This window comes from Fusarium pseudograminearum, chromosome 2, assembly GCF_000303195.2.
Source record: "Fusarium pseudograminearum CS3096 chromosome 2, whole genome shotgun sequence".
NCBI classification, from domain to species: Eukaryota; Fungi; Ascomycota; class Sordariomycetes; order Hypocreales; family Nectriaceae; genus Fusarium; species Fusarium pseudograminearum.
This window is the reverse complement of record NC_031952.1, coordinates 857145-868479: the sequence shown is the minus strand read 5'-3', so window position 1 is coordinate 868479 and position 11335 is coordinate 857145. Positions and strand designations below refer to the sequence as shown.

The 11335-nt window shown below is 48.8% G+C and overlaps 7 protein-coding genes across 7 annotated transcripts; 3 read left to right on the top strand and 4 right to left on the bottom strand.

Annotated features, from left to right (window-relative positions):
• Positions 1-264: 264 nt before the first annotated feature.
• FPSE_09532 (uncharacterized protein) lies at positions 265-675 on the top strand (the record flags this gene model as incomplete). The annotated part of the gene is made up of 3 exons (XM_009262649.1): positions 265-312; positions 371-439; positions 514-675. The coding sequence occupies 3 exons, from the start codon at positions 265-267 to the stop codon at positions 673-675; spliced, it is 279 nt and encodes a 92-aa protein (XP_009260924.1).
• Positions 676-862: 187 nt separating this feature from the next.
• On the bottom strand, positions 863-3259 carry FPSE_09533 (uncharacterized protein; the record flags this gene model as incomplete). Its single annotated transcript, XM_009262650.1, has 2 exons — positions 863-993; positions 1045-3259. The coding sequence occupies 2 exons, from the start codon at positions 3257-3259 to the stop codon at positions 863-865; spliced, it is 2346 nt and encodes a 781-aa protein (XP_009260925.1).
• Positions 3260-3762: 503 nt separating this feature from the next.
• On the top strand, positions 3763-4911 carry FPSE_09534 (uncharacterized protein; the record flags this gene model as incomplete). The annotated part of the gene is made up of 2 exons (XM_009262651.1): positions 3763-4708; positions 4772-4911. The coding sequence occupies 2 exons, from the start codon at positions 3763-3765 to the stop codon at positions 4909-4911; spliced, it is 1086 nt and encodes a 361-aa protein (XP_009260926.1).
• An 898-nt stretch (positions 4912-5809) lies between these two features.
• On the bottom strand, positions 5810-6167 carry FPSE_09535 (uncharacterized protein; the record flags this gene model as incomplete). Its single annotated transcript, XM_009262652.1, has 3 exons — positions 5810-5828; positions 5885-6045; positions 6117-6167. The coding sequence occupies 3 exons, from the start codon at positions 6165-6167 to the stop codon at positions 5810-5812; spliced, it is 231 nt and encodes a 76-aa protein (XP_009260927.1).
• A 473-nt stretch (positions 6168-6640) lies between these two features.
• FPSE_09536 (uncharacterized protein) lies at positions 6641-7526 on the top strand (the record flags this gene model as incomplete). Its single annotated transcript, XM_009262653.1, has 3 exons — positions 6641-6673; positions 6896-7315; positions 7365-7526. 3 exons carry the CDS (start codon positions 6641-6643, stop codon positions 7524-7526), a joined length of 615 nt encoding a protein of 204 aa, XP_009260928.1.
• Positions 7527-7918: 392 nt separating this feature from the next.
• Positions 7919-8893, bottom strand: FPSE_09537 (uncharacterized protein; the record flags this gene model as incomplete). The annotated part of the gene is made up of 2 exons (XM_009262654.1): positions 7919-8830; positions 8879-8893. 2 exons carry the CDS (start codon positions 8891-8893, stop codon positions 7919-7921), a joined length of 927 nt encoding a protein of 308 aa, XP_009260929.1.
• Positions 8894-9931: 1038 nt separating this feature from the next.
• FPSE_09538 (uncharacterized protein) lies at positions 9932-10624 on the bottom strand (the record flags this gene model as incomplete). Its single annotated transcript, XM_009262655.1, has 1 exon — positions 9932-10624. One exon carries the CDS (start codon positions 10622-10624, stop codon positions 9932-9934), a length of 693 nt encoding a protein of 230 aa, XP_009260930.1.
• Positions 10625-11335: the final 711 nt, after the last annotated feature.

The following is an 11335-nucleotide window of genomic DNA, read 5'->3' as shown; positions in this document are numbered from 1 at the left end:
ACAGACTAAATCAGTGGGTCAGTTTCCCACTCTTGAACCGCAATTCTTGAGCCGTTTATTTTTACACCCCAGAACTCACTGTACCTGAAGTTGGTGACCCCTGTATGCTTACCTAATACCCGTTCTCCACCTTAGTCATCCATCTTCCTTCCCTCGCGACCCCTGACAACTTTATACACGTCTCCTCAAGACCGACATCATCAATCGCCATCGCCGACACCCCCGCGCTCGTTCAAGCTCACGTTCCTTACTCAAAACGCCAAGATGACCCGCGCCCAGCAGACCATCTCTCTCGCCCTCCTCGTTTCCTCCGTACGCTCTCGATTCCCCCGATGCTCCTCGATCCCCGTAGACTAACCAACGTGTATAGCTCTACCTTGCTCTCTTCCTTGAGCTCATCCCTCTTCCTCCCCTGATCCAGGAGCAAATCGTCCCTGTGGTATGTACACCATTTGACAACTATCCAACGACGCAGTTTTATAACCGAATTGATGTTCTGACACCCTGCAACAGCTCCCCTTTTGGGCTCTCGTGTCCTTTGGCGCATACCTCCTCTTCCGACTCGGCTTCGGCATCCTCACCTTCAACGACGTTCCCAACGCGCACAAGGAGCTCACGGCGGAGATTGAGCAGGCCAAGGTTGAGCTGCGAAAGCTCGGTGTCACCGTCGACTAACTGCCTACCGAACGAACTACAATGATCTAGACGGAGCAAAAAAGGGGGTTGGATGCATTTTGGCTCTTGGGGCCTAATCAACTTTAATCTACAATAATCTGGTATCTTGCTGGTGCGGCCCGCGCGAAAAGATTTCCTTTACACCACGCCAATGCATTCGTAAACTTTGCCATCTATCCCGACTCTATCATGATTGCTCGCCTGCAATGAGCGCTACAATTGTTTTTACAGCTATTTCTGTGTCTTGGTGACCATGTACAAGTTCTTCAAAAAGTTTGGGGATCTTGCCAAGCACGCCCCGTTCGTCTGTTTGATGCCCTGTGATGTTTTGTTAGCAGTGGTCGGAGTATGGACGGTCGCTGTACTCACATTTGCCTGGGGCGCCGACCAGGACGGAGAGTTTCGTCTGTGCTTCTCCCGTCCAGTCAAACTCCACCTTCCAATTGAATCGTACATTGGCGCTGGATTCTTCTGCATCGTTGTACGGTATTGAGATGTCGTAATGTTGTTGGCCCATGTAGCGAATGAGGTCAGCCTTTTTGACAGAGTCTACTCCTACTGGCTCGTCCATATCATCATCCCCATCATCGTCTTTTCTCCGTCTCTTTTTTGTTCGCATCTGCATGGTTACCTTCGATATACCATCCTTGGTTCCTAAGGTTTGCTCCAATTGACACCAAAACCCCGCTCTCTCAACAGCAACGCGGAGCCACTCGCCCATCGCCCATGACAAGATACCCACATTGCGCTGCATAGAACGATTGCAATCGCCCGTGCAGATCTTCTCAATGAATGGGCCAAGCTCAGACTTCGCAGCAGGCTCCAGAGTTGTGACATATAGATCGAGGACCGAAAGTTCGAGAGGATTAACGGTCATCTCCACCTTTGCTGTAAAAAGTCCAGGAATTTCGCGCGATCGAAGAACGATAGAGTGAAGCTGTCTTAAAGGTTGATCGTCGGTTTGCGGTAGTATTGAGATCGTAGATGATGCTGTGAATGGTGTAAACAACTGAAGATAAGGCAGTTCTTCATTTGCCGTCATTGGAACAGGGTAATGCGACTTGATGTAAGCCAACTTGTCCTCCACGGGCGCAGAGGGTGCTGGGGCGATTGCCTTTCCGAATGGTAGGAGAGCTGTAGGCTTCAAGGCTGCTTGTAATAATTGCTGTGTTGATGTTTGACTTGGCTCTGCATCTGCATCCATGAGGTGGCGTTGGATGAGGTCAATAACTTCATTTTGGTCCACGGGCGCAAGAACGCGACCGGACTCTTGCATCGCGCGGATCCGTTCATTCTCTCTTCGTGCAACTTCAAGGTCTTTCTTTAAAGACTCAATTTCTTTCTGGATCATCTCTCGTGCCTTTTTCTTTTCTGCGTCTGGATCAAATGGGCGTGTCTGTCTTATGTCAGAAGGGTTTGTCGCTGCTGGCTTTCTCTCTTGAGAAGCGGATGCATGGCTAATGTCCTTTTTTGGCTTCTCAAAACGTCGCGATGGCGGTTTTGTAAGGGGTGAATTATGCTGTTGCGATGGCTCGTGGAACCTGACCGGGCTATTCTGGAAGCTCTTGCGTGGCCCGTCATCGAGCGGTGGTAATTGGGGCACAGGTTGTGATGCTGCTGGTGCTTTATTTCGAGATTCCTGAGCCAGACGCGGAATCCTACTCGGTGGCATGGAAGCTGGAGGAGGTGAGGGAGAGAGCTCTGGCAGAGATGGTGGCGGGCTTGGAGAGTCTTGGTTTGATCCGTGAGCCGGTTCCGCCGTCACGTCCGGTTCAGACACTGGTTCCGATTGAGGTTCCGTTTCGGCGTCTTGTTCTAGTTCTGTTTGCTGTCCTGGAGCCTGGGTGGGTGAAGATAAAGCAGGTGAGGGTGATCTAATCTCAGACGGCGACCGAGATGGGAGCTGAATGTTGAGCGAAGAGAATGATGGAGCTGGCGAGGGACTTGCAACAGGTGAGATAGACCTGGCTATGGATAGTTCCTCGGACGGGAGTTTGTCTAATGGAACAGACGCTTCGCTCTCCGACTCTAACAAAGGTTCATCTGCAGGTCGTCCAAATTGGGGTTCTGGCATAGAAGCTGGTAGAGCAGGAGGTGAAGAAGCATGTACTGCTGGCGGTAACTCCGGTTCAGGCAGCGAAGCAGAGGGCGCATCCTCATCCCCCTGCGCTCTAACCGGTGGCGATCTTCTCAATCCTCCACGTCGGAAAGGGTCAGCAGGCGGCGTATCAATATCCATCCGTACACCAGCTTCCGGTGATCTCCTCAATCCTCCACCACGAAATGGATTAAAGTCATCTTCACCTGGCGCCGCCTCACCCGGGCGCGTTGGCGTAGGAGCATCACTAACAATCCGACTTGTCGCCAAGCGCGCAGCCAGAGCTTCCGAGGGACTGTCAAAAGTGAATTGCGCCGAAGGTCGAGCAGTCGGTAATTTCTGCGGTGATCTGGACATTCTTCGCTCAAATGCTTCTGGGTGATGTCTTGACATGCTGGCTTTAGTTGGTGATGCATAAGATGGGCGTCTTTTTCGAGGTGACGCGCTACCGTCAGTGCGCTGTCTTTTCGGCGCCGACTCCTCCATATTTGCAAATTATAAATGAGTGTGATTTATTCTGGTCTTTTCATTTCATGGATTTTTAAAGGCCGTTTGCAGTCATTTGTCGTTTAATTGATGTTTGTCGCATTGGTACTTGTTTACTTGAACAGACCCAGTCGCGTCTGAGAGTGGGCTTCACCGCCTGCCTAAATAAGAAGGCTAACCTGTAGTGAGCGGCAGAATGGTTGAATTAATGATGGACAAAAAGAATGAAGCTCTCAGGATAGTAAATGTGTACTCGGGTACTTCAACCAGCGGCCAATCCTCTTGAATATTCATAAACTCACTTGGCGATCATGATTTGCCGAGCCCCTCCAGAGAGTTTTATCCTTGTCAGGGACCCTGTAATTATAACTGATAGAGACAGTTGGGCGCTTAATCCTCGTATGGGCGGGGTATTCCGACTCGTCTTCAGCTGATCGAGTACAGTCCTACATATCGCTCCAAAACGACTAAACATCAGAGAACTGGCAGCATATTACGACAAGATGATCACACTAGACCCCAAGGATTACAAGATTGCCTGGATAGCTCCACTCGAGATAGAAGCCAAGGCAGCCATGTGTTTACTGGATGAAAACCATCGCGGCCGGTTTCCTGTCAGCCGTGGCGATGACTATGTCTTCCAGGCAGGCTCTATGGCAGGCCATAACGTTGTTATCGCAACTCTGCCAGCAGGCCAGGAACATGGCACAGGCTCTGCGGCTGCACTTGCAAGCCAAGTGAAAAAGTTCTTCCCCAACCTCTGGTTTGGCCTGCTTGTTGGCGTGGCAGCAGGGCTTCCCAACCTTTCTTGTGACCCAGTGCGTGATATCCGACTGGGTGATGTGCTCGTCGGCCTCTCTGTTGGCGAGAGTGCTGGACTTGTTCCGTATGACCTCGGCAAAGAAACGGAGGATGGATTCAATCCGCTACGGGGTGGCCACAGCCTCGCTATGACTGAATCAATTGTGCTGTCGGCTATAGGTAGCATCAAACTCCAGGCGCCCAACGACACCGAAATGTTCTTGCCGTACTACGAGAAGATATCCGATTGCGAACATGCAACTGGCACATTCGCTGATCCAGGACAAGACAATGACATATTATTTGACGACAATGAAGATGACAAAATTGTCGAGCGTCCTCAACGATCAAAATCAAATCATCAACGCGCTCGAGCTTGGTATGGCCCCATTGGGTCAGGAGAGAAGCTGTTAAAGAACGCAAAAAAGCGAAATGAATTGAGGGACAGATATGGTATCATTGGCCTGGAGAAGGCAGCGGCAGGAATTATGAACCGAATTCCAGTTGGCGTCATCCGAGGAGTATGCGATTATGGAGATCGACACATGAACAAAAATTGGCAACCGTATGCGGCAGCGATGGCAGCTTCGTACGCTAGAGCGTTACTTGATGAGATCCCCTCAAGTGACAGAACTGTAAGCACGACTAGTAAGTTTGCATGAAAAAGAATTGTGACTCAGAGGATAAGGACCATATCTAACGATATAATAGAGAACGAGCATGAGCCACGATACTACATTCCTCTTACTAGAAACGCGCGCTTTGTTGGCCGTTCAAGCATCCTAAATGCGCCGGAAGACGAATATCCCCTAAGAGAAGTCTCTGATTCAAAAGCAACTGCTTCAAGATGAAGGAGCGGTGGTTTAGCTACTCAAATGCTTGACCCTATTCTCACTAGCTTTTCTGCAGGTTGTCTAGTACCGTAATCAGACAAAACCACACATACGCATATATCTGGGCAGGTTCTAAATAAGCAAGACCAGACCAGAATCAGAGCAGAAACTCGCAAGTACATAAATGCAAGAACGGTAGACGAGCAACTCAATTGGTATACTTGAGCATATAGTGTCAGTCGAGAAGCAGGTTCTGAATGAGAAGAACCACAGTCGATTATCATCAGAGAATTTGCTTGCAAACACATGTGTTGAATATAGACAGACTAAGGAAGCAACTAGGATACCTAGTACTTAAAGCATACACTGGCAGTTTAGAAGAAGACATTAGACGAGAAGGATCCCAGTCACTGGGTATCAATGGACCTGCTACAGGACTGCTTTGAGATGTTAAAGTCGGTAGCATGCGGCTGCGACAACGGCATCCGAGGGATCGTTTCTCAAGGAACAGATATAACTTTATGTCTCAGCTTGTATGTCATCAACCCAAGAGTAGCTGTAATCCAATGTTTCCTTTTCCTTTTTTGCCAGCGGCTATCAGCACCATACCTACCTATATTTATAAAGGGGTATTAGACATAGTCAAAGCAAACATAGAGACTTTATATAAATGAAACAGGTCAGTCAGAGATGGATATGGAATGTTGGTATATGCTACTTGATATATATGATATAAGTTGGTGTAATTACGTAGGAGAATAACCGAGACCGTTTTTGTTTCCTGCATTAGTATAACTGCTTTAGAGACCATATGGACTGTATTTATTGCATGTCAGCTGCTAAGTAAGGCACTTTTTTAAATAGACCTCCTGATAGCTACTATAGATTCCAGAGCTTCCTATAACAAATCTTGTAATCAATCTCTTCTCGTCCACCTATATAAGAATTCTAATTCAGGAATCGTGCTTTACTATAACTTCAGGAAACTGACCTCTTTCGATTTTTGCCGGGTAGTTCCTCTGCATTCAGTCGATGTTCTATCCTCCTGTCCAACTTCAGCACTGGTCCAGACAGAACTTTGACGTATTTTCTCTTTATCTTCCATTCATCATCTTGATCATCTCTGGTCTCCTTGATGATGTTCGTTGCATCCTAATTACATGGAGTCATGAGATTGTTCACTCTTAAGTCGATGAGCTTAAATAATGTAGCTACGCTCCCACTGTAGGTGTGACCAGGAAGAAGCAGGTCCTCTTGGACAAGACATTGTGCATGATAATGCGCCAACACCCGAGACTGGGTTAACCAATGCAGATATGGTAAGTGGTGTAAATCTCTAATGGGAAGATAATAATTTCGGGCTCTGCTATAATACCTATATTGGATGTTCTCTCATTATGTTGCAGCCATGAAGCTAAGATTCATTTCTTTATCGGCGACTTCCGATGTTGTGGTGACCCCCACTGTGGATCCCACCCGCCATCACCTGCCTAGCCTGCGAGCCTGTCTTACCTGCCAGGGAAAAAAAAATTGCCTGAAGATCCATCTTGGCTCCCCGCGGTTGCCTCGGCCCTATTTTATTTTTTCTCCCGTCTCTTTTTTTTCTCTCTTGGGCATTAATACTCCTCTTCATTTGTCCCCGTCGCACCATTTTCGTCTCTTTATATACTCGTATTTCTTCCCTTGTCTCCTCCTTCGCGACGCTCGATATATCTTCAAAAACTCCAAATTCTTCAATACCGTCAAAATGGTCGAGAAGCTCTACGTCACCTACAACGATGTAAGTTTAAGGATTGACTGCCACTACCCCGCCACCCCGCCTTGATGATGAGGGACGTGATGCGCATCATAAAAAAAAGTGTCCGACTCGATGCGACAATGCTACCAGATCTGAGGCATCATGTCTCATTTGCTATTCGACACTATTTTTTGCGCAATCGCCACCTCTTCTGCCCAGTCATGATATAGAGTACACTGGAAGCTGGCGCTAACATGCCTCTAGGTGCACAAGATGTGCCAGAAGTCTGCTGAGAAGCTTCTCCTCGACTTCCAGCCCCAACTTCTGATCGCCATCGGCGGTGGTGGTTACGTCCCTGCTCGAATCCTCCGATCTTTCCTCAAGAAGGGCGGCGCTCCCAACATTCCCATCCAGGCCATCGGTCTCTCCCTCTACGAGTCTCTCGGCAACGATGAAGTCGAGGCCCCCGGTACCAAGGTCACCCGAACACAGTGGCTGGACCTCACTGCTCTCGGCGAGATGCAGAACCTCGTCGGAAAGCGAATTCTGATCGTTGACGAGGTCGACGACACCCGAACAACTCTTGAGTATGCCGTCAGGGAGCTCGAGAAGGACGTTGAGACCGCCCGCCAGAAGATGGGTGGCACTGCCCCCAAGACTGAGTTCAGCATCTTTGTCCTCCACGTACGTAGCACAGCGACCAAGTTACAAACGATTGCTGACCTTTTTGTAGAACAAGGACAAGCCCAAGAAGGGAACGCTCCCCGGCGAGATGCTCGCCACCCGTTACTCCGCTGCCGAGACCGTCGGTGATGTCTGGATCAACTACCCCTGGGAGGCCATCGATATCGACGAGCATGACCGAAACGCTAGCCTGCAGACCAAGAGCAACTAAATGTTTTAGAAGAATTCGGAGTTGGGAAAATGGCGCATAGATTTAACGCGAGATATCATATAAACACATGACGAATGAGAATTTCCGGGCTATAAGCTCGAATGGCCAATCCATTTTGTTTCTCCTTGAAAACCGCCTGCTACACTGTAATAACCATGTCTATGGTGTCGAAACCTATATAAGTGCAGTATCCCAAGCACTCGAAGCGACAACAGCTTGTCATGGGTTAAATGTTCTCACAATGCACCCATATTTCCCTCCCTGGCATATATATTGTAGCTCTCCCCCTTTCAAGCGTCAACACTGAATAAACCTTGGCAAAGCCAGAGCTTCGAGGTTACTTTAGCGGACTCACAGGCCTGCTAGCCATGCATTTGGTGATCGGTACAACGTTAAGCACAATATGCCTCCGGCTGCCCTGTTATCCATGCATAATCTGGGTTGCTCATGGCACATACATGCTCCATTACTACAGCTGGGGCAAACGTGGTTTGCCCTACCGTGTTTCCCAACTCGAAAAATGCATTCATGTAGGCGCCTCTGAAGGTTTCCCATACAACCCTGGCCAATGGGGTCAGTGGACTGTCGTAACCTATGAACCCGAAACCGCCTGGCGGTCGCGGCCACGTGGGATTGTGAGCAATGGCCAATGCCAACTCGTACTCGAGGTTTGGGCTGAGGCTGCAGGGTTTCTCGCATCGAGTAAAGCTTCCCACCCCCATGCTCACTTTCCGCGTTTTGGGATGGAAGGCAATCTGGAACTCAACACCAGCTGCGTCGTATCCCTTCTTGTGGATGATGGCAAGGGCTACACCCATTTGCTTGACTCTCTTCTCCAAATCGCAGCATGCCGCATCGACAATTTGATCGAAGTAGACGGCTCGTGTCAACCTTGTGTTCAAGTGTTCATTCCGTGGAGATTCTTCGCCCATCCTCAAAAAGAGCTTCGCATTTCCCAGGTTCGGGTCGTTGAGCATACAGTCTGTGACGCTTGGGTCGCAGTAGGTGTTGATGAGAGCGCGGAGGTGGTCCGGAAGAAGAGGGTGGACTTTTGACACCGGAAAGCCGAGGGCTTGTCCCGATTGCCTGATGGGGATACCTTTTATCACTGTTGGTACCACTGGACATTCCGGCCTTTTCCCACTGCTTTCTAAGCGGACTTCCCTCGTCGCCCTCGGCCACTTCATGCTTATAGCATTGGCGATTTCGCGGTAAGTCCTGATTAATCTCTGGAACTGATACAGTTCCGCGTATATGTACTCGTATGCCTGTTCATCGAGTGGGAGCACCGGAAGTGCATCATGCTAATAAGCATTAGTTGCCGAGTCTTGTTCTACGTTTAAGAAACTTACAGTATCGTCACTCATCTGTGTGATGCTACTTGATATCTGTGAAGTGTATTCAGGATATCGGTAGAGCCTGTTCAAGAAATCTGTAAAGTGTATTCGGGATATCGGTAGAGCTTGTTCAAGGCGTGGTGGAGTGTTGTGATAGTAAAGTTATGTTTTTTGCGTTGAACATTTCGGGGAGGGATCAAGTTTGTTGTAATGGTAAAGGCAAGAGTCAAACAGCCGGATCATAAGCTCTATTTATACTCCCCGGACTATCTTTTATTGTTAGAGACTGGGGGGCCCTTGAATTAAATTTGCGAATATGCTGGCTTTTGTCTACTCGGTTCATGATAGGCAAAGCAATGGAATATGTATGCAACCCTTAGGAAACCCACGCGAGGATTTCCTGATAAGACGTGTGAACCAATAGTAAGTTTTCCCAGTATGTAAAGATAGGGTATATTCATGTGCCTCGTTGAGTATGGATAGTCCGGGAATCTTGCGCCATATCTCTTGGTCCCAAGCTGTGGCTAACTGACAGGCAGATCTTACTTGACAATAGCGACACAACCCTCTGGTGTTTTTCGTTATCAGCGATGTCGGCAGGCTCATGGCTGATGCTCAACATTGCTATTGGAAGTGAGTCCACGGAGAGCCCGTGTGGGACGTGGCCTCTTATGTAAATATGCGAAGTGCACTTGCAGCTTGTTATGATGGTGGCATGAGGGGACATGAGGGGACATGAGGATGATAAACTCCAAAGTTGGTTACCCCTCACCTTCGTCGTCTCAGAGCATGGAATTGACTCCTCTGGCATTGGGTCGAGGCTTGTAGATGCCATCAAGGTGTATGTAAACACTCATCAAACCAGTCGGAATGACTTGCAGAGTAGCCACACATATTTGCGTTCAAGACTTATCCAACTCTTCCATGTTTGTGTATGTAATGTCTATCATCTAACCATTCATTCTACCCAAAGAAATGCACGGGGTATATAAACTTCTATCATGCATGCAACTCACCACCCAACAATGTCCCCTTCCCCTTGTTTTTATCCGACCAGCCCTGTTTTGCTCAACTCTCCTTAGAACCTTCACTCTCATGCCTCTTCTTTAGTTGTTTCTCGGTCTTCATAAACTCTCTTATCCCCACTGGCAAATTAGCATACAACTCCTCATCCCAGAAATCCTTAGCGATCTTAGCTTCACCAACCGAAGGCGCAGCAGCCCAATTAGCCTCTGAACCGCCACCGTCAGAATCGACCGATCCTTCCACCTTTCGCAGCGCAGCCTGCGCTTGGGCGTTTTTCAGCTGCCACTCTTCTAGTTCGTCGCGGTACTGGTCGTAGACGCAATTGACGCACCCGCTCATACAGCAGTTATCCGGCTCGGTGGGTTTCGGCGGCACGAGAACGCCGGCGATGTATGTAGCTTTTGCCTTTCGGGCGGCTAATCTTTCGTCTTTTTCTGCTTGGCCTAGCACGCGCGATCCAAAGACTAAGCGCGCTTTTTCCTCTGGTGTTTGTGTGGCTTGTTTCGTGGGGAATTTATCTTGGACGCTTGGGTCTGCCGACTTGGGCGGCACTTCTGGTTTGTCGGCGGGTTGGGTGGAGGGGCTGAGGAGGATGGTCTCGTAGTATGATCCTAGGGGATGGCGCTGTGGCCATTGTTCTGGGGTTGGTCTTGGTGCCGCGCTGACGATGGTTCGTGTGGAGGGGAGGATCGGTCGTAGCCTCGGTAGTAATCTTGTTGATAGAGATAATGCCATAATGTGAGGCCAATCGCTTGCGCGGGGCGTAGGGATAGTGTTTAGAGGGGACTTGGCTTGTAAAAGGGTAAAAGAGCGACTGTTGAAAAGTGAAGAAGTTGTGTTGGTAATGCAGATCGCCGGAGCCGAGAAAGTTGGTGTTGAGGGTTCGGAAGTCCGACGTCATCGGTGGGCCGAAAAGCAGGGGACAAATGACGGGCAGGTGATAGTGACACAAGACAAAATAATGCCGACAGAAATGAACCATTTACAGCGCTGCATTTGCTTGTGGCTCGATCGATCCGATTAAGAACCAATAGTTTGTCACGCGGCGTATACAAGTCAAAACAGTTAAACAGTCAGCCGTTTGTGGTTGGGTAATTTATCTGATTGAGCCTGGTATGTTGGACAATAAAGTATTGGCTTATGGATTAGGCGACAGGCAGCCAAAGGTATAAACGGGCCATTGCTTGTGTAATATCTGGCTGGATGAGGGTTCGGTGAAGGACAAATAATTACTTGATGTACACAAAAGTAACTGCATGATCGCACACATGGTCATGCTGGAGTTGTTTGTTGTTGCAAGGAGGACATGGCAACACACAGAAAGACCATCGCCATTTCTGTCACCTTGCATCTCGGGCCTACAACATCACTCTGTGCACCAAACAATTGCAACCAGTCCATTCAGTCAGCCCAGGTAGGCAATCACAGCATCTAAATGCATTTGTC